General features: G+C 38.4%; 1 protein-coding gene across 1 annotated transcript in view; it reads right to left on the minus strand.

The window, feature by feature from the left end:
* LOC138709337 (uncharacterized) overlaps positions 1-23,392 on the minus strand; it is a 439,964-nt gene that overhangs the window by 138,763 nt on the left and 277,809 nt on the right. The window contains exons 33-37 of the mRNA XM_069840036.1: positions 21,351-21,544; positions 16,215-16,344; positions 14,838-15,027; positions 10,139-10,281; positions 4,171-4,273 (exon numbers count right to left, since the gene is read on the minus strand). Coding sequence (XP_069696137.1) covers positions 4,171-4,273; positions 10,139-10,281; positions 14,838-15,027; positions 16,215-16,344; positions 21,351-21,544 — 760 coding nt within the window. The remainder of the gene's footprint in view (positions 1-4,170; positions 4,274-10,138; positions 10,282-14,837; positions 15,028-16,214; positions 16,345-21,350; positions 21,545-23,392) is intronic.

A 23,392-nucleotide genomic window follows, 5' to 3' on the forward strand; every position in this document is an offset into this window, starting at 1 on the left:
AAGTCACTATGTAAAAGCTTCCTTCAGGATTTTTAGAATTAGTAGCGGGTGAACACAATATTGTCTATTATGCACTCTTTTTAATACAAATAATGTGCAGCCAAAAGCTTTCCTTGAAGCTCGCTCATTTTGAAACAAACAAGCCGACTGATATAATTAATCTGCTACAGATTTGCTACGCGTGACTGTGAAAGCAAACTGCCTACGGATCCGTAGTGCGTACTGCGTAGCATACGGATGACTGTGTAACGGGCCTTACACCCTGTAATCGCTTGTCGTCCATGAACAGAATACTAGGTTGAAATTCTAACAATAAAAGTATATTGTGAGCTACAAAGTACCTCCGCATAATTGTTAGTCTGCAAAATTATCGACTTCACTAGGTATATCCATATTTCAAAAGATATGAAAATTTAAAATAACAGCTAATAATGATGGTGAATAGTGGATGGTGTATTGTGGATGGTGGATGGTGGATGGTGGATGGTGTATGGTATATGGTATATGGTATATGGTGGATGGTGGATGGTGGATGGTGGACAGTGAACGGTGCATGGTGGAGAGTGAACGGTGGACGGTGGATAGTGGTTGATGGATAGTATATAGTGTATGGTAGATGGTGGATGTTATAAAATGTCATGTTTTATTTAACGACGCTCGCAATTGCAGAGGTTATATCAGCGTCGCCGGATGTGCCGGAATTTTGTCCCGCAGGAATTATTTTACATGTCAGTAAATCTACTGACATGAGCCTGCCGCATATAAGCACACTTAAATGCCATCACCTGGCTCGGGATCGAACCCGCAAACTTGGGCATAGAAGGCCAGCGCTATACCAACTCGCCAACCAGGTCGACTGGATGGTGGATGGTGGATGATGGATAGTATATAGTGTATGGTGGATGGTGGATGGTATATGGTGGATGGTGGATGGTGGACAGTGAACGGTGCATGGTGGAGAGTGAACGGTAGACGGAGGACGGTGGATGGTGTATGGTGGATAATGCATGGTGGACGGCGGACGGTGGATGGTGGATGATGGATAGTATATAGTGTATGGTGGATGGTGGATGGTGTATGGTGGATAATGTATGGTAGACGGTGGACGGTGAATGGTGGATAATGGATAGTATATGGTGGATGGTGGATGGTGGATGGTGGATGATAGGTGGTGGGTGGTGGACGGTGGACGGTGAATAGTCTATGGTGTATGGTGTATGGTGGATGGTGAATGGTGGATAGTGGATGATGAAAACTTTAGTAGATTGTACAATGTTATAGCAGAGGCAAGACTTCTCTTGTGACCTCATCACGTATCGTGACTATATCACGAATGGGTATGGAGTGGGAAGATAAGTTTTAATCTGAGATGAAATTCCGTGTCTGTAGCTTCGTATAAAATTAACCACCCTGAAACAAAATTTGTTTCTGATAGCTCTTTCCTTCCTCCCTCGCTTAGCTCACATGTCAGGTCTCGCCTCCTCATCTATAACTACTGAAATAACTTTATGTTTGGGAGAATTGTAACATATTTCGTTGTTTTTGCAGATATTTGTAAAATAGCAGAATGCTGTACAGTTGAGATTCTGCTGCGCTAATCCTGTGATCAACACTGATTGTACCTGAATGGTAAATCACCTCAATCGTCACATAAAAGGACACGAATTTTCGTCTCCTTTCAACATACTAATATCTCTTCTCTTGCTTGGCCTGAACTGTACTTTATTCACTTTTCGCTGCCTTTTTTGTATCTGAAAAGAAAAAAGAAAAACCATGTTATATAGGAAACACTTAATAGCTACTAAACTTAAATCAAATCGAAATTCACATGAAATGAAATTCAAATCTTTTATCTCCAACTATCTTCCTACAATAGGAGTAAATAATCCCAGCTTGTGAAATAAATCATTCAAATAAAATCTTATCCTGTACAATTAGATCTTATAGACTTGGGCTGTTGTTTTATTTGGAACCTCAATTTATTGATATATGTAAGGTTTTAATATCCCGGTATTATTATTTGATATACATTAATAACTGGGTGACGGACATAGTTAGAAAGTACTTTGTATTATGCTGAATTTTAATAGAAAATTGTTGACGTGATCTTTATCTTTGATGAAGGAGAGAGTTCCTGACTCAATACAACAAAGTGCTTAATGTAATCATCAATGTACCATGATTGTTAGAAATTCCTACATATTCAGGACAACTTCAGTACTGTAGTCTGAGCCGTGCACGTCGTCTCGAACGCTCCGGCAGCTCTTCAGCAGCTAGCGCCACCTATATTTTCGACATATTCCCGAATGTTCTTTCCTAATAGTAGCAAGGAATTGTGGGTAGACGAGGGAGGGGAAAATGAGAGATTTCTTGGTTAGGCGAGTAGTATCGCATCAAACCAACACTCAGAAATTAGCCTCGGCCTAGACATGTAGACCTGTTATTCAGAGATTATTTATCGTTACTCGCAGATTCGTCTTTGTGTAGAGATATAGACGAGGGTGTTTGAAATTGTGTCACGGAGATTAATTTTGGATTAATATTGAAGTTTCGAGAACGCGGTAGTTATACGTTCGCTACGATAGATTATTCCGGCGGAACCAGATTATAGTAACATGTATTGGGTACTGATAGATTCGCCTGTTTGGTAAAGTATTAGCTTGCCGATTTCTAAATTCTTTCAGACATTTCCTCCTCCCATTAGTCTACGGTATTTATGTAATAATTTAATATTATACAGATGTGTGTTAATAATTTATTAGTAGCCGAGTTCAGGGGGTTAGGTACAGCTTAAAGGAGTCAAATTTGTAAAATTATGCGATGTTGACAGTTTTTCGTAAGACACATTCTTTTTACGTGCTGTTCACTTCGCTCGGATTTAGAATTACGTCGTTATTCACTGTAGTATGGAACACTAGAAAGAGCAGAATAGAAGAGTACAGTATGTGCAATAATGTAAATTTGATGTATATAAATTAAACCCTTATACACATTATGTGAACTTCATTGCACCCTGCAAACAAATACGCATACTTTTAAAGACATATCTTTCAAGTACAGTAGCTAGTTACTTCAATCAAGATAAATTGTGATGGAACTCGACGGTGTTAAGCATACACAGTTCGTCTACACCTAAGACTACTCTCTTAAGACTGTTAGAATCAATAACTTAAGAGTTCACCAGTGTTTATGTACTAAGTATTAAAAAAGAGTATGCAAGAATGAAAATAAATAAATAAAATATTGTGACAGCCGAGAGTCGATCGCGTTCCACAGAGGTTGGGGCGCACGAGAAAACGAGCGACGCAGCGAAGAAGGTTGCGGCCGCTCGGGTCTGGAGGGGACAGACGTAAGGGAAACAACGGCACGCTGTTCCGCGGCAGAGAGGGGGAAGTAATACGTCTACGACTGAGGGGAGAAATCCAGAGAAGTCGAGAGGCGCCATCTTCTGGGCATCTGTAGAAATTTCCAGCATCGTACTTTCCGGAAACTATGGTTTAGTTATAAATACGAGACGCAAGTGAGCTGAGCAGTAGTTGTTGTTGTAGTATTGGACAGTGAGTTCAGCTTGTGAACCAGCAGTCTGGGGTTCGACACGCGAGTGAACTTCAGCAGTGTACAGGCGGAAGCAACGCAGCGGAAGACTTGAGTTCGAGTGCAGTGGACTGTCCCGGAAGTCCTGAGTTCGAAGTGCAGTGGACTGTTTCTGAAGGTCTTGGGTTCGAGATACTGTCAACTTGAGTGAATGAGCTAGAGGAACTAGCCAAGACAACGAACTCTGAAGTGAGAACTGACAGTTCTGTTTTGTAAATAGTGCTTTGTGAACATTAGTTAAGTTTAGCAGTACATTGTTGTTCGCAATAATCCAAGCGAATTGTTGTTGTCGTCTGTGGGGTGCAATAACAAATACTGTGTCACTGTGTGGAGTGGAAATCCCATTGTTGACGGCAGTGTTTAAATTAAATTGTAGAAAGTGATTATTGTTGTGAGAGTAAAATTACATTATTGTTTGAATTTAAAAGTTACAATATGTTTTACATAAAGAATAATTTTAAAAATATATTTTTCCCTCTTTTATCCTTGAATAAGAAAGTAACGATACAATCATCTCTCATTACTTGTAAGTCGTAAAACATAACTGGAGATCTCAATACAGCATTCTGTACTTACTGTGGGTCCATATGACTTTCATCACCTCCTGGAAGGGAAGATCGACAAGAAGGGTCAGCGCCGTGGATGCCAACAAGATGCACAGCACTTCTCCCACCTCGAACTGCAACAGCACAAAATAATTGAACTAGTATTTAGTTCATGTTAATATTATTACTTCATTATCATTCCTAATTTTTTAATTATGTCAACAGATAAAACTAAATAATGACTTTCTGAGTAGAATCAAGAGTGAGCTCAAAAATTCTACTTGATGACACAACTATTGGACAGATAAGAAGCCCATACAGTGAGAATTAAATACAAATAACAGTACAGAACAGAACACAAGGAAGAAGTTATCAAAATTCCAAATAATGTGTCGTACCATCCATTGAACGCCGACAAATAAAACAGGAAGAAAATCTAGAATGATATTTTATAAAAAAAAAAAAACCAATGGCTGTAAGCGTTTTGCTCTATGGTTCCGAAATGTGGATACACAAAAAATTAAGTAAAATATAGATTGTATATATAGCCTAAGATTTACGAAAACACACAAAAAGAAACAGGATGTAAGCAGAGAATTATGTGTGTGTTCAATTAAATCAATAATTACCTTCGCCTACAGCGATATAATATTTGTATCTGACAAGTTTCTTTATTTATCCTGCTATTTCTTATTTATTTCAAAATATAAATTTTTAATCTTTACTTTATTGCTGAATATTCTCAGTATACTGTATACTGTACGAACTTTGTAACACAAAGGATTTTTACGAGAATATCCAATTTCACCAGCGTCGTTTTATATATATATATATATATATATATATATATATATATATATAATTATATTTAGCTTCCAGTTATAAGCTCCAACTCCATATAAATATTCCCAGTTTTATAATGTTCAGTTCTCCTCCAAAGGTGTATAGACGACGGAAGTATCCGAGAAGTGTTCCTCTACTGGGTGTTCAGTTCAAAATGTGTCATGGCTCGCTGTATGCCGTCATGTGGCTAGCTGATGAGCCTAGAGAATTCAATCTTCCTACACTTCCGCAGCTCAGGTGTATAATCTAAGAGGCAGAGATGTTGGCTAGCAAGTACGGCGTTCATTCTGAAGAGTACGTGCCGATACGTACGGTAACGCCGGTAGTGGCAGGAATGTGAACTGTTTGGAAATACGTTCTGTCGGGTTATGGGAAGAGGGTTAAGACGATTACTAACGTATTTGTTGACATTAACTTCGACGGTCAACATGGACACGAAGCATTTGATTTGTGTTGTGGAATGTTACCGTACGCAACCGATGATAACAAATACCCTGCGTACGACTTGCCGGCGCAAAACACAGTTCGAAAGAGATTATGGTAGCACACAGACCGTACAGACCGCCATCTGTTGCTACGACGTTCAAGTTATACCGTACACGTCCTCAAGTTCAGATTGAAGAACGCCTTAAATAATAGGCAACTTCTCTAACATATAAGCTGAAACTCGCTTCAAATCGGTGACCCAACAACAGTGACGTCATGACACACTTTGAAATGAACACCCAGTACGTGTACTTCAACTTAATAACAACCCCTCCTCTTTTTACATTGTACGGAGGAGGGAACCCAAGGCTTGCACTGCAGCCTGAGGCTTATTGTGCTTACAACTTCTATTTTATGAATGATAAATATATATATATATATATATATATATATATATATACATTGAATGTTGAATGTATATATATTTTATCTTTAAGCACTATACCTTTCGGTGAGGCGGCACTTCACATTATTAGTATACAGTGTCGTCTCACCGTTTTATACGCCTCTCGTACAAGTCAATTGGGACATTACTTATTTTTAATTTATTCTTCCACTAGTCTTTTCTTGTCTTTCATCAATTCTTCCTCTACTTTACTCCTAACCCATCATTAGACCAAAAATATTGTAACACCCCTCACCCTACATCTCTAATTATTTGCACTTTTCACTACTCCCTTTTCCACATTGCTACTTTTTAGGTCTTAATTTTCTTTTCTCACGATTTATTTCCCCTCCACACTATTTCCTTAAGTCATACTGTTTTTTCACCTTGTTTTCCCCTCTTTCTTCATCACTGCTCCCTGAACTATCTCCTACTTGCGTTACTCTACTTCTCGTCAGCCTTGATTTAGATCTTAGTTCCTTCACCCGCTTCGGAATTGCTCCTATCTGAATACTTGCTGAATACCAGTTCGCGTCACCCCTGTTTCTTCTTCAGTTGACGTCACTGAATTCTTTCCGGAAATTTTCGCTGACTTTGATACGTTTGCATTTGACTCGCTTACACTCACCACACTTGTGTCACTAACCTCGCCTTTAGATACAATATTCTTGATTTTATCTTTCAAAATTTTTCTGTTCCTTTCCTTTTCTTCTGAGTCTACGATCGGTTCCTTTAACGTTACTAAGCACTCCTCTACACTAAAAACCAAATTGTTTATCTTAATTTTGTCCTTGATGAGTTTCGCGAATTGTCCGTTTTTTCGTGCTGCTTTAAGAAAATGTATTAAAACTCGTCTTCTACTTCTCACTTAGTAGCTCCAGTCGTCATCTATTCTGATCGTTGTGTTCCCTAGCATACTTCTATTCTTCATAATCTTCTCCTTCGTAAGCACACTCTTAAATTTTACTAACATTGGCCTAACTTGTTCTGAATTTTGTATTTGCTCCTTTTCTACTCTAAATGCATCCTGTACTTGTCCATCACTCACGTCCATACCAGAACACTCCCAACACACTCCTAATATCTTCTCGTATGTATCGATGCTCTGTTCTCTATCTTTTCCTTCTATCCCGAAAAATAACAAGATTTTTCCTCCTCTTTTCCTCCTCCTCAAATTGATCCCATTTGCTTTTCAGAATTTCGTTTTCCAGTTGAATTTCTTCCATCTTCTTCCTTAGCTCTGCCATGCTCTCCTTCATTTCCATTATGTCTTGTTTCACTGTACTGTCCTCCACTTCACTATTACGCACACTTATTCACCGGTTTAACACAGGTCAAGGCCTCTACTACACGATACTATCCCCTGACTTGCACAAAGCGAACCGACTTCCTCTGCAACTTGCTTAAGACTGGATAAATATATATACATAAATATAGAACTAAAAATATTAATTCTCTGCGTTTGTGTGAACCAAAATGTAAAACCAATGCAGCTTTCTATCATAGCATGAGTCAAGGTCCCAGATTATTAATCAAATTTTATTCCAATATTATTTTAACCACGAATCCTCTCCAAATTAATAAAAAATAAATTTAAAAATTTGTATTTGATTTATAGTTTAGGTTTATACATATTAAACACTATTTAATCTGTATTCAGTTTCAATTTTAATTTTATTTTTGTCTGTATTGGAATCCCCTCCTGAGCACGAGCCTTACTCATTCAAGAGTGGGCTAATTTATCTTTCATTGTATTTATTAACTTGTATTCATTTCAAACTTACTAGCAATAAAATAAATAAATAAAAAGGTTGGATAGCCGAACGGCCGCGGTATTGTACAAGTACAGCACGCCGCACCGTGAACTTAACCCGGGCTATTGTATGGAGGATGATGATGATGATGGTGATGATGATGATGATGATGATGTTGATGATGATGATGGTGATCTCTGAATGCTGATGATGCTGAAATGAGTCCGAAGTCCAACTCCGGAAGTTACACAGCAATTCTGCTTCAATTGGTTGAGAGAAAAACCACGAAAAAAATCCAACCAAGTAACTTGTTCCAACCTGGAAGTGAAACCGGCTCGCTCTTTTACGGTCAGACGCACTAATCGTTAACTCACAGAGGTGAATAACATCCCCTCTTACTCCCCGCTTTCAATCTACGCACTTTTACGTCTTTTCAAATAATTTTTAACGTTCAATAACATTTATCTACGAGCCTGCACTAGCCACAACATGAAAGCCACACTGGCGCGTAACATAGTTCAATATCAACTCAGTGCCTGTGGAATATAGACAACACAAACTATATGTAAATTAAACAGTATATAAGTAGATTTCTATATATGTAGGCCTAATTTATTTTATTGCATAATGCATATTTTACAGACTTACATAATTACTGAAGACATGCAACCCTGTTTACTTCCATTTTCAATCGTTCCATTTACAAGAGTTGGATTTATACACCTTGCGAGTGAAATACTAAGATGTACATAATCCACTACGTTCAAATGTTTAAGTTTAAATTACTGAATGGGTTCTCGTAAAAATATTATGTTGCAAAAATTGGTTGAAGAATATTCATGGTAATTAAAATCTCTAACCCATTATCAGAAGACATTCAAAACTGAGAAGCACGTAACAAAAAATCTAAGCATATTAAAAACTCGTCTCAGGAGGAATGTAAAATACTTCAGGATAATGTAGTTTGGGTCAACGTACATCGATTTAACCTGATATAGGCCTACCTATGTCCCAAGTCTAACGGTTGGGGAGAAATACTGGAACGTATTGCAGCTCCGTGTATTATATTTGATTTGTTACGCCAGATCTTTGCACACGGCAACATCTAAGCACCGCAACGACAGCGCAACACACACAGAATATTGCTTCAGTAATTCTGCATAGTGAATATGCGGACATGCTTTCTGTGTATGGATTTTCTGATAGCAATGCACTGGCTGCTGTTGAGGAATGCAGACGATATCTTCTCAATCTTACTGTTTCATCTAGCTATGTATGTTGCCGTGTTTACCCTATGTTATCTGAAACTGCCAAGTTACCAAGTGTTTCATTGAGATCGGAAAGAGAACTGTACCTGATATGAATTTACAATTTATAGAATCCATAAGAAGAGAACCTTCGTAATTTTCCTTGTGTAATTACTATTTTTTCTTACCGAGTTTGTGCTTTACTATCAAATAAACTTATTAAAAGAACACAAAATGCAGAATTTTCAATAATGCATTATATCACAATGTTTTTAAACGTAGAAATATGTCTATAATGCCTTTCTCCATTCTAACGTTCGTTCATCATTAAATTCCCAACCGTCACATTACGAACATACTTATATCAGGTTATGTCGACGTAGATTTACCAAAGCTACATTATCCTGAAGTATTTTACATTCCTCCTGAGACACTCCGTACATTGATTCAATAATCAAAATTAAAATGCTTTTCATGTTACAGAAATTGATAAAATGATTGGTTTAACAAAAAGAGTAGTCAGTATATCTAACACCGATTTTGTGGACTAGAAATATTCTAGATAAATATAAACACACAATTTAATTGTAATGAAAATAATATTATAAGTTGGAAAAATAAATAATGCTTGTAATACAAAAGTGATGAATTATTAGCTGTGGAAATCGTTATAATTTCTTAACCTTCGTAGAGGTTTCACAGCAAGGCGAAATAAAGATGAAAGAATAAGAATGAATTTGGGAATTAAGGGAGATGTTTTAGCAATAATAATTAAAAGCAATAATTAAGATGTAATCACCACATTATATTCTGGACACCACAAATGTTACGCAAGTTACAAAATGAAATCATATGGGATAAAGTGTGGTATAATAAGTTAACATAAAGAAAGAGTTGAAGAGTCAGTAGATGAAGAGTGTGACGACACTAAGCAAAGTAAAAATGTGGATAAATGGGCAAAATCTTGATAACTTGATTTATGTATGTAGGTATTAGTTCCAAAAATCCAACTTATGAAGAGTTTGTGCAGTTATCCACATTTTTACTACCGTCACTATCTTCATGTAATGTTGTCCGTTTTATTTCCTCATTTTTTCACTTCTCACTTAATAAATCCCTCTTTTATGTTTCTGTTCGGTGTTATTAATTCGTTACTTGCTATTAACTAATTTTCATGCAATTACCTATTCATTCACTGCATTACTTATTCATTGCTTGTAATAATTTATTTCAATTGCTTAAAACGTTTTTAATTTCCAGATCTTGCAGTCGAGGAATACGTACCATCTGAAGCGGACTGTAGTGTTGTGCCGTCCTGCGCACGCCCACGTTGTAAAAATAGACGAAGAACTGCACCAAGTACAGACTGTAGGTCACTCGGCTGAACACCCTGAACCACTTCCAGGAGAGCAGCGCCCCAAACACGCCTGTAGCATACAGAAATACAGTAAATACATTCACGCAAATACACGCACACATGAATGCAGACACACATATATACACACATACCCCCCACATACATATATAATTATACATACACACATACATTCATACTAAACTTTTAATGGAGCATGCTATTGTCACAATAAATAAAAAAAGTCACACCCAACATACACACATACATATCAACTGAACTGGAGTGCAGAGCTTATAAGTAAGCAAAGGGTGGATGCGGGATGACTTATCGTTGAACGTAAGTGCACATTTACATATGTTAGATTTTTTCATTCAGACCATAGGCTCAACAGGTTTTAAACGTAAACAGACGACGTCAACATGCTACTGTATCTCCGTACAGTCAGAAGGAAAAGAAAAATAATTACTGTAGTACATACCTTGCAAGGTTCAGTTCTCGTCATCATTGATGCAATTACCAGCGTTGCAGTAAACGACGATATATTCTCTAAGTTGTCGAAGCTGAATCGTCTTCGCCTATCGCTTAAACAGTTTTTGTATCGAGAGAATTTCTGAAGAAAACCTCTAAAATGGGGATCACTCAATTTCTTTAGAGGAATATTTGTATTGAGCATCATGCTGCACGTGTCGTTAGACCCACACAACTAGATGATGATGATGATGATGATGATGATGATGATGATGATGGTGATGGTGATGGTGATGATGATGATGATGATGATGATGATGATGATGATGATGATGATGATGATGGTTCCTCAGATTTCATTTCAACGCATTTCCTGTGCGATGTACTGTTGCAATGTTTCTCTATAGCCTGAGTTGTTCTGGTTTTTATTTCAATTTTACATACATTACACAAGATATTGTCTTCGTTAATACATAAAATGTCACTCTCATACTTCTTAATTGCATTTCGTATCTCTGAGCGAATTTAACGTTTTGCCGTTATGAATGGATCAGCACAACATATTCAACGCGTACTAAATACTTGAGCAGGATAACACAACTGCACACATTGCGTTGCAATGTTACAATTCGTTTTGTACGCTGCTGTACTCGCCAGGTACACAAAAGGCGGACGGCGCGGCACGTGCTATATACTCTGATACGAAACAACTTCACTTTTCATTTAGTCATCCCGCATCCACTGTCTACTCATAAGATTCCCTGATATTAATAGTCTACGAAGCAGTTGTGATGTTGATGTAATGCATGTTCTTCGGTTTGTCTTGCTCATTCATTGCATTCTATCAAATCTGAATGTCTGTAGTGCACGAAAGTTGTTTAAATTTTATATATAACTTATGATAAGCAGGTATAAAATTGTCCGGTCTCGATACCAATATTAAGGATTGATATTCGATAATGTTTCCAGTAAAAAAAATTATTATAACCAGTGCAAATATCAATACTTTAAAATTCCTTTTCAGAACGAAAAGTTACATTTGTTCGGATCAAATTTCTGCACAATTAAAAGACAAAACTACAATTCTTTCAATTATTTGTTATCATAATATAATACTCTCTTGAACTGACTGAGCATATTGGGAATTATTAATTCAGTAGCTTTCCCAAAATTAGCTATAAATGTTCATATATTTTTTTTTTTCGAAAAGCAAACAAAAACGAGCAAAATTGTATTACACTTTTTTGTTTGAAATACTTCATTGAAACTACTTACGATTCACTCTGTATCTATATAATTTCAAGGGGTTATTCTTTGAGTATATCAAACAAAAAAAAATAATATATTATATTGCTCGTTTTTGCTTTCTTTTCGAGAAAAAAATATCTTATGAAACATATATATACACCGTGCCCTGCTTATTGGAGAACAAAGGAATCCATGGAAACAAGAGGAAGACAAGAAGAAATAGGGAAGGATAAGGAATACAAGAGAAAGTCAAGGAGAACAAAATGAATCCAAGGAGAAAAAGGTGAGTATAAAGATAATAAAGGAATTCGTGGAAACAAGAGGAAGACAAAAAGAACAAGGAAATTAAAGAAGAAAAAGGGAAGGATAAGGAACACAGGAGAAAGGCAAGGAGAACAAGATGAATACACGGACAAAATGGTGAGTATAAAGATAATAAAGGAATTCGTGGAAACAAGAGGAAGACAAAAAGAACAAGGAAATGAAAGAAGAAAAAGAGAAGGATAAGGAACACAAAAGAAAGACAAGGAGAACAAGATGAATACAAGGAGAGAAAGGTGAGTACAAAGAGTACAAAGGAATTCGTGGAAACAAGAGGAAGACAAGAAGAACTAGGGAATTAAAGAAGAAAAAGGGAAGGATAAGGAACACAAGAGAAAGGCAAGGAGAACAAGATGAATACACGGACAAAATGGTGAGTATAAAGATAATAAAGGAATTCGTGGAAACAAGAGGAAGACAAAAAGAACAAGGAAATGAAAGAAGAAAAAGAGAAGGATAAGGAACACAAGAGAAAGACAAGGAGAACAAGAAGAATACAAGGAGAAAAAGGTGAGTATAAAGAGAGTAAAGGAATTCGTGGAAACAAAAGGAAGACAAAAAGAACAAGAAAATTATAGAAGAAAAAGGGAAGGATAAGGAACACAAAAGAAAGACAAGGAGAACAAGATGAATACAAGGAGAGAAAGGTGAGTACAAAGAGCACAAAGGGATCCATCAAAAAAAGAGAAAGACAAGGAGAACAAGATGAATACAATGAGAACAAGGGAAATACAAGAAAAACAATACAAGGGGAACAGGGAGAATTCAAGAAGAACAAAGGTGTTGCATTTTTATGTGATAATCAATTCTCAAGTTACCTCCTAGTCTACCTAGAGGAGAAATACAGTACATAGTTGTATGTCAAAATATATGTCGCTAGTAGACCTACATAGAAATTAGAAATGGCAATGTACTTGAACAAACATGAATAAAAAAAATAGAAGTAATCTATAACATGAAGCCAAATGTTTAACTTTCCCACGCGACGAAAATCGTGCTAACGATTTTTGAAGCTAGAAACTCTTCGTATTTGGCAGTGGAAATTATGGTAAACAACAGAACACTGAAGCCTTCTAATTCATCTTTAATTGTTGAAATCAGGAATAAATAGATCGTAATGCTAATGTAAACGTCTTAAAGTATATCTTTATGTTCTTAAAAATTTCTAAAAGGAACTTTGTCAACATCATTAACAATGTAGGGACATGCAGAAAGCCAAAGTCTAGTATACTTACAAATGACTTTTAAGGAACCCGCACGTTCACTGCCGTCCTCACATAAGTCCATCATCGGTCCCTATCCTGTTTAAGATTAATCCAGTCTTTATCATCATATCCCACCTCCCTCAAATCCATTTTAATATTATCCTCCTATCTACGTCTGGGCCTCCCCAAAGGTATTTTTCCCTCCGGCCTCCCAACTAACACTCTATATGCGTGCTACATGCCCTGCCCATTTCAAATAACTGGATTTAATGTTCCTAATTATTTCAGGTGAAGAATATAATGCAGTAAAGTTTCGTAACAAGCTGTTTTATACGGTGATGGTTTGTTAGCCCTTCGCTCAACCCCCAAACTGGAGGACCACCACTTATCCGCTGTCCACGACTGCTTAAGGTAAGCGTTCACTACATCGTATCGCACTGCTCGTACGAATCGCACGCAACGGATATTTTAAGTGCAGTGCGTTCACTGTAACGGCTTCACCTCATCGCCTCATCGGATTTCCCTATCAGCTGTTTAAAACATGACGTCGTACGATATTGACGTTACTGAAAGCAAAGGAGTTGAGGTTATGTCTATTAATTACGTCTGTTAGCGAATAAGAATTTGTAATTGCTTCATGCGTCTTAATTGATGAGAAAAAAAAAACGAAAGAAATATTGGTTACATAATATATTTGCAAGAAATGACTTGATTACTGTAATGGGAACGCCTCAAATTATATAATTCTTCGCAATTTTCTACACGCGAAATAAGTTCTCCGTCTGCCATTTTGGCGCGATACTGAACATGACACAACATAATAGTAACAGTTGACCAATTAAAACTGATTTATTAAAGAAGGCCATGATCGCACGCATCGGAACAGTTGCCCATCCGACAAACGTGGACGGATTTGCCGTGAGGCGATGCGTCCGATACGATGTAGTGAATGCGGTTACATAACAATTACAGCAAAGATAGTCCTTTTCCGATCCCTGCGATTCGTCCGATGAGTGCGATACGATGTAGTGAACGCGGTTACATAACAATTACAGCAAAGATAGTCTTTTTCCGATCCGTGCGATTCGTCCGATGAGTGCGATACGATGTAGTGAACGCGGTTACATAACAATTACAGCAAAGATAGTCTTTTTCCGATCCGTGCGATTCGTCCGATGCGTGCGGTACGATGTAGTGAACGCTTACCTTTAGTCAATATATTCGCAGGTACCCTCCACATCTGGAGGCCGTCTCCTCTATCCGCAACCTGAGGACGCGCCATGTCGCAAAGTCTTATATACAGTGAGATATATTTCCCATTTCAAATCTCTTCTAATATTGTAATATTATACAATCTAATTCAAACTACTCTAAATTTAATTACCTCCATATCCCGCCCAACTAGCATATATGGTCCAGGATATATATCCACCCCACATAATGGGTGCCAGGGCGCCATATAGCGCGTGTTCATGGGGTTCATAGCGGTAGTCTGGGAAGGCTCCTCGATAAAGTCCAAACATAGGCAGCAGCGCCAGAAAAATTGCTGCTGTCCAGCCCAGCCACACCTGTGTCTGCAATGAATAGATTCCTTTCAAAGCCATCGCTTCAGCAACTACAAAGTCAGCACAGTTACCAGGGGCGGCTTATGGGGTAGTGTCAGTGTGCCATGGCACCACCAATGAAAGAAACAAAAAATAATATCCTACAAAGGAGTTGTAATTGTTTATTTCTACACATTTTATTCGTATGTCATCTGAACTAGCGCGCGCACAAATCGGGACGCACTCTTGCAGCGTTTCTCCGAAAGCTGGAGCTAGGACGGTTTTCGGCTGGGAATTCTAGCATTGTACCCAGCCTTATTCAGGACCCTTCGGACAGTTCTAACATGACGTCCTTACCTACATGTTCCTTTAGCTATGCTATAATCCATCCAACCAGAACGGAAGTATACACCCAGCCGTTACAGATTTCGCTACCTGTCACATAATACATGTAGGTACAGGAAAATTGTTACAAACAAGCACTACTGCGAAATGAAATTTATATGAGTTTCACAGATGAGTTCTAACACATCGTTGGATATTAGTAGGCTATAGCAGTGTCCTTGCCAGAAACATTGTGACAATTACGACTGGCATAACAACAAATTTTGAAATCTGATGGAAAAACTGAAAAAATCCTGACGAATGGATTAACATGATCACACTGTCACATCCACAAGATAAATAAATAAATAAACAAATAAATAAATAAGTAACTAGGTAAGTAAATAAACAAGTACATACATACCTAAGTGAATGAATGAATAAATACATAAATAAATAAATACGTAAATAAGTAAATAAATAAATAAATACGTAAATAAATAAATAAATAACTAAATACATAACAAGTAGAAGAAACTAACCCTGATTATAGATTCCTACATCATTATCATCACAATGCAGAAGACAGTAATACTTCCCATCTGCAGAGTAATATGACTGTTTCTGGGAATGAGTAACTTGTGAAGAATATTCCTCCCATTTGGGCTATTATTGTTTTCCTGTTTAATGGAAGTAAAATGCTAGCAAAAACCCTCACAAACATCATGTTAGTAGGCTCAGTAGTGGAAGCAACAATAATAATTATAACAATAAAGAAATAAACGTAATATATAAATGAATTCAGACCACTTTGGTACAAATTATTTTTTTTTAATTGACGGTAATACAAATTGCCAGCAGATGGCTTCCGACATAATGTATGTTTCGTTTACCTTGCTGAGGACGATTCTTCCATTGGTGCGGTGCATCAGGTAACCGACTACCACCCCCATAAGGTATACGGTGAGGCGATGTGTGGGTAGCACATACATCAGTTTGGTCGACGCGTACAGCTGTGACAACCTGCAAGAAAGGTTTAGTATCCAAGTTATTAAAGACAAGAATGAAGTATGTTCTGTAACGAGGCAACGAGATGAACTGTGGCCAGACTGTGGAGCCGTGTCCTTGAGCGGGGAAGCACAATCGCGGAAGATGTTGCTAATGTTTGAGACGGATAGGACCTACAGCTGCTAAATACAATGCGTTCGTAGCTCGGCCGGACCGTTCCTCGGCCTTGGACTGGGTGAATATTGGCGCGCCTGCCGCCAGAGTAGCGTTGTAGCTACTGCTGACGCGCCAGTCAGGTCCGGCCGAGATATGTATGCACTATAGAAGTTCAAAGCCTTGGTATTGTATTTCACGAAACTTTCTCGCCCATAACCCGACTTTTGATTCACCTTAGAAACAAAAGGTTTTCGTCTGAGTTTTAGCATTGTACCCAGCATTATTCAGGACCTTCCGCACAGTTCTGACATGAACGTCCTTACCTACATCTTCCTTCAGCTGTGCTGTAATCTCCACAATAGAAACCATTGGAGTTTTCTTTACTTGATCTATTAATATGTTCCTCTGTTCCCCAGTTTCGATGGCTACCAGTTCTGGATTGATTATGCAACGGTTTGTCTCTTTGAAGAGAAGAATACGTACTGAACAAATCGACACTTACCAAGTACTTTGTGTATTAATTTAAGGGGTTTCTTTACTAACTTAAGAGTTTGTTCCAATAATTTTGTCCTAGCAGAACGGAATCGTGTGAAAAGTAAATATAAGCATAACTCATTGTCAAAACCCTCTGTTTCAATACTTATATCTGCGGCTGTACTTATCTTCTTCTTCTTTCTCTTAGTTTAAACTATCCCTTTTAGATGCATTTACACGATCAACGTCACCCGGGCCTTACAGGGCCGACCTGTCGCGAGAGGAATTAATCTATGAATCACATACATAATTTTTGACCACACAAGGACATGGAGGGCCACCCCGGATGAAGGATCAGCTCAATGCCAGGGCCACTTCCGATACAGAACAAACATTTAAGACATTACACATCATTCACTCACACATATGAAAGGATTAAGGAAAGGATCGCCGTCCATCGCCGAACTTTCAAGAGGTACAATCCCGGCATTTGTCTGGAAATAACTGAAGAAACCATGGAAAACCTCAGTTAGGATTGCCGGCCCCTGGGATCGAACCCCGGACATCCCGAATGCGAGGCCAGTCCTCTACCACACCGCTAGCCCGCTCGGTCCTGTACTTATCTACATACTCTCTTTTCAGTCCTATTCCAACTATTTTTCGGAGCCAAGATTGCCCGAGGTGAAAATTACAATATTTCAAAGTTGAATCCGGAAAGCAATTGTTAACAGTTCTGTGCGCTGCAATTTCAAAATCTAAAATTATTGTTGACGGATTAAAGAACCCGTTTCATAACATGCAAATTTGTCTCCACTTGGTTACGTAACATGCAACACTTTTGCTCTGAAGTAAACAGTAAACAATATGAATATAACCCACGTTAGACAATATATGAATCATATACAGTTGCTTGAAATGTCTCACGCACGTATAAAACGTCCCATTTGTTAAAACAATTGAATTGTTTGAACATGTTCTTCAAGTTATCTATTTGTAGAGACGAAATACCAGTATTAGTACCATTATTTTGATAATGACGGTTAACAATTTTATTTGGTGGCTATGTGAATTCACCACATGCTTTTTACGAGCTATATACACTTCCATATCTCTATCATCTAACGACTAGTGTACTGTATATGTTCGCCCACTTCAAGTAAGAATTCAATCCCTCACAATTTGTTTCGATCTTTGCACAACACTTATTCACCGCACATCTCCACTATTTAAGTCCTGTCTGCAAGTCTCGTTGAAATTTGTATTTAAATTTACTGAAGAATATACATTCTGCACTACGATTAGTAACAGAGCTTATGAAGTCCATATGGGTACATAATTGTCCTGGTACACCGCGACGTAATGGATTAGCCTACTAATGTCAGTATCTGAAAGTTTACTCATGCAGGTAGACCTTCTATTAAAGCTACTTCTTAGTATGTAATGGTTTAATTTACGATGCTTTATCAACTCCGATGAGTAGGGTTGCCAACTCTCCCAGTATTTGGTTCTAATTTTAACAGTCTCCCCCTCTAGTATTTTTCTTTTCTTCAAAAATTTTTCTTCCTTATTTTTGTACAATGTAAAAATCTTTATCTCAAACAACCATTTCTTGTCAAAGAATATGCATTTTAATGTTCCAGAGATGCATTGAAATGTGTAGTCCTTGCACATGGTGGGTCATAGGAACAAAGTGTTTTTGGAATGGCTTATACTCGGTCATTATGAAAGAGAGAGACGTGTGGCATGTGACATTCCATTCCGTGGGTCACAGCATTTCACCTGCAGTCGGCATCATGGAGCAGTGGACGCATGTTTGCGTATGATTGTTTTGTTAGAAATGGCGAGGCGGTGACCTCGATATGGCGTGAGATTTGCTACAGATTCAATATTATTCGTAATGATTCTGTTCCGTGCGTGACACAATCTTATGTTTGGTTAACAATCTATGAACAAAAGGCGTAATACTAAAGAATAAACTGCCCGGTCCCCAACGCAGAGTGCGTACTCCAGAAAATATTGAAAGAGTCAGACAAGCGATACTGCGCAGCCCAGGCCGCTCTGCTCTAAGACATTCAGCTGCTCTTGGAATCAGCAATCGGATTTTGCATGATGATTTACATTTACACCCATACAAGATGGGTGGTTGTCCAGAAATTCAATGTAAGTGATTACCTCCAACAATGAATTTCGCACAGAAAATGCTTGTACCCCACGAGCAGTATGAAAACTTGATGGTTGCAATGAGTGATGAAGCCCATTTCCACCTTAATGGAGTCGTTAACAGACAACATTTTCGGTCTTGGGCTGCTGAATATCCGCGACACTTATACGAAAAACCTCTGCTTAGCCCTAAAGTAACAGTTTGGTGCGTGGTGGCACAGTTTGGTGTAATCGGTCTCTACTTTTTGTAAGAAAATGGGGTTACAGTTACTGTAAACTCTGTGCGTTACATCGAGATAATTAATACCTATTTCATCCATGAGTTACAAAGAAGAGCTATTGATCGTCAACGTTTGTGGTTTCAGCAAGATGGGGCCACGGCGCATACCTCCAGAGCGTCAATGTCAATTCTTTGCCTCCTGTTTTCCAATCGTGCCATTTCGAGATTTGGTGATATTTCTTGGCACCTCGGTCCCCTGACCTGTCCACGTGATTTTTTTTCTTTGGGGGTACCTAAATGCATGTGTTTACGAGGATAAGCCCCGAATATTAGATGAATTGAAGGACGCAATACGTCAACACATCTCCCAAATCAACAGAGATCTCCTGGAAAGAGTAGAGGTCATTTTCGTCAGCGCCTTCAACAAGGCGTCAACACAGACAGACATCACATGCCAGGTGTAATTTTTCGCTCATAATTCAAATGGTACGTTCTCACAAACGTTGTTCTACCAATAAAGTGTGTTGAAAACAAAAACTAACTATTTTATGATAATTTTAAAAACTCTTGGTTCCTATGCCTCACCCTGTAGAAGGTAATACTTGGCAGAAATAAGTTCCAGTGCTCATGAGTTTACATTCAAACAATATTAGTTACAAATTTGGTAAAACGAGTGAGTTTTGTTCTGAGCTTATCAGATAGTAATGCCCATACAGATAGTGTTTTCTTTCATGAAGAGTAGCTAAGTGGACACATAGTCGAAACAAGAGCGCGACACATATAATAAAATCAGAACTGCAAATTGTAGTCAACTTCAACTATTCATGTAGGTCATGTTTACACTTTCTTAAAAACAATAAAAGCTATTATTCAACGCAAAATCTGTCATAAAATATTCTCCATTCAAGTCTAATTATCAAACCAACAAGCAACTATGAAAAGATCTTTGACCGTTTCATGATGATTACCAAAATGTAAAGTTACTTTTACTCACTGAACTGAACAATTGGTCAATTTTCTGTGTGATGTTTTGTCAATTACTTTGTCTCCCGTATTTTTTAAAACGTCGGCAAACCTGTGCAATGGTTATCTAGCGTCTGAGTTAAATGAAGGAGATAATGCCGGCGAAATGAGTCCAGGGTCCAAAGTTCAGAGTTATCCAGCATTTGCTATTAATGGGTTGAGGGAAAACCCCGCAAAAAAGTTCAAATAATTAACTTGTCTCAAACTGGATTTCAACCCGCGCCCGATCGTTTCACGGTGAGACATGCTAACCGTTACTCCACAACGGTAAACATCATAGCGTCTACTAAAGGGAATCTGGGCAACTTCATTTCCCGTTGATAGCAATAAATAAGAGACGTTTGTGTAATTTAAAGATCCTCACTTTTTACTATTTTGTTACTGACATCTTTGCAGTGTATTGAGCTGAACTACTAGTACGTTTCTATTTTTTTTTAGTAATTTACGTCTAGCCTTCTTTCATTTTCTCGTAGTTTTCCTGCCTTTCTTATCGCTACCATATAGTACTTTTGCTACAAATTATATCTGATTTGCCGTAGATTAATCCGTTTTCTCCGCACACTTCTAACAGAGACACTCACCACTACTGGTTTTTCTCGAACACCAACACAAATTTGTGGTATTATTAAGTGAATTAAGATCGACGTTAGGTTACCTCACTCTATTATCATCTCTCTCTTCCTGAATACATGTTGTACGTTTTTTTTTTCTTAACAGCGGCTTGGTGAGCCCCCGATGTAGCTCAGGTGGTAGCGCGTTTATCTGCTCATCCGGAGCTGCGCTCGGACGCGGGTTCGATTTCCGCTTGGGCTGGGAATTTCCGAAGATATCTCCAACCGTAAGGCGAATATCAGATAATCTATGGCGAATCCTCGGCCTCATCTCGCTAAACACCATCTCGCTATCACGAATCCCATCGACGCTAAATAACCTAGTAGTTGATACAGCGTCGTTAAATAAAAAAGAAATAGCTGCTTGGGATACATACGACACGCCATTGTATAGGATAGTCGTCAATCGCTTGCTGAAAATGACGTAGTAGCGCAGCAAAGTGGATGCGGCAGCAGCGGCAGCTATCACGATCATTCCCAACCGGCGAGACCTCCACAACAGGTAGATGAACACGGGGGACACGACGAAAAGCTGCATGTTCATCGCCAACTGGTGCGTCTGTCCTGCGCACTGCAACAATGGAAGGATTGCAATCTTCTCTCTTTCATTTAAAAACAATTCTAAGTCATCAAACATAAAAATTGTTACACGTTACACAGTTTCTCTTTATACGCTTTACACATTACACATTTCAGGTTCTATGTCACATTAAGAGTAATATATTTGTGTTTTTTTAATTGTTATTCACAAGACATACTTAAATGAATTCAATTTTTTACAATCCGAAATTGGTTAATTTATAAATTGCATTGTTTTAGTATATATATATATATATATATATATATATATATATATATATATATACAGGCTGTTTCAAAAATACGGGGCACAATTTCAGGTATGTATTTCCCACATGTAGACAATGAAAATTGTTCATTACAACATGTGTCCGGAAATGCTTTATTTCCGAGTTATGGCCTTCAAAACATTGAAATTCACCGGAACGTTTTTCTTTCCGCAGGTCGTTGCCGTCAAAGGAGACATTAAGAGGGCACTCTGACAGTTCATTCCGAGGCGAAGGTTACATTCAGTGTTGTGTAGGCGTTAGACTGTGCGACATGTATTCAAATCAAGAGCTGGCAGAGATACACTTCATGTACGGTAAGCCGGACGGCAATGCTGCGCTGGCTCGTCTTTTGTACCAGGATAGGTACCCACAGCGACAATGTCCAAATCGGAAGTCATTTGTACGTCTCCATTACCGTCTGTGCGAGTATGGAAAATTTAACTCTCCTGGTTTGGGAAGGGGACGACCAAGATCTACAACTCCAGAAATACAGGAGGAGATCTGGAGGCTGTGAACATGACTCCTTCTATCAGCACACGAAGGGTAGCGTTGCAAGTCAATGTTCCTCATACGACTGTCTGGAGACTGTTGTTATTGTATCCTTATCATTTGCAACGTGTACAGGCCCTGTCACCAGCAGATTACGCTGCACGAGTTGGGTTCTGTCAGTGGTTCTTGCAGTAGTGTGGTGTAAATCCGAACTTTCCTGCCTTAGTATTATTTACAGATGAAGCACAGTTCACACGAGATGGCATTACAAATTTCCACAATCAGTATGTATGGGCGTATGAAAACCCACGTGCAACTGTTCCATCTCATCACCAGGTGCGGTTCTCCCTCAACATGTGGGCCGGTATCATTGGTGATCGATTAGTTGGACCCCATGTACTTGTAAACAGACTTACGGGGCAGGCGTACACAAACTTCCTGGAAAACACCATACTTCATGTTTTAGAAGACACTCCACTGATCAATCGTCAACACATTCACTTCTTGCATGATGGCACACTTCAGTCGTACGGCTCGCCGATACTTGGATCGAAGGTTTCCTGATCGATGGATAGGTAGAGGTAGCCCAATTGCTTGGCCTCCACGCTCACCTGATCTGAACTCTCTCTATTTCTACTTGTGGGGTCATTTAAAATCACCGGTTTATTCGTCTCCGGTGCCTGATTTGGAATCCCTTCGGAATCGAATTGTGAGGACATACGCAATACTCCTGGAGTTTGGGATCGTGTTCGCAGGTCAATGAGACATCGATGTGAGGTCTGTATTCAAGCAGGAGGTGGACATTTTGAACATCTTCTGTAATGACAACGACCTGCGGAAAGAAAAACGTTCCGGTGAATTTCAATGTTGTGAAGGTCATAACTCGGAAATGAAGCATTTCCGTACACATGTTGTGATGAACTCTTTTGATTGTCTTCATGTGGGAAATACATACCTGAAATTATGCCCCGTATTTTTAACACCCTATATATATATATATATATATATATATATATGTTTAATTTTGTAGATGTTCCCATGATGTAGTTACGCAACGAAAGGAGGGAGCAGTGCAAAGGTTG

The sequence above is a fragment of the Periplaneta americana genome, chromosome 11 (assembly GCF_040183065.1).
Source record: "Periplaneta americana isolate PAMFEO1 chromosome 11, P.americana_PAMFEO1_priV1, whole genome shotgun sequence".
In the NCBI taxonomy this organism is placed as follows: domain Eukaryota; kingdom Metazoa; phylum Arthropoda; class Insecta; order Blattodea; family Blattidae; genus Periplaneta; species Periplaneta americana.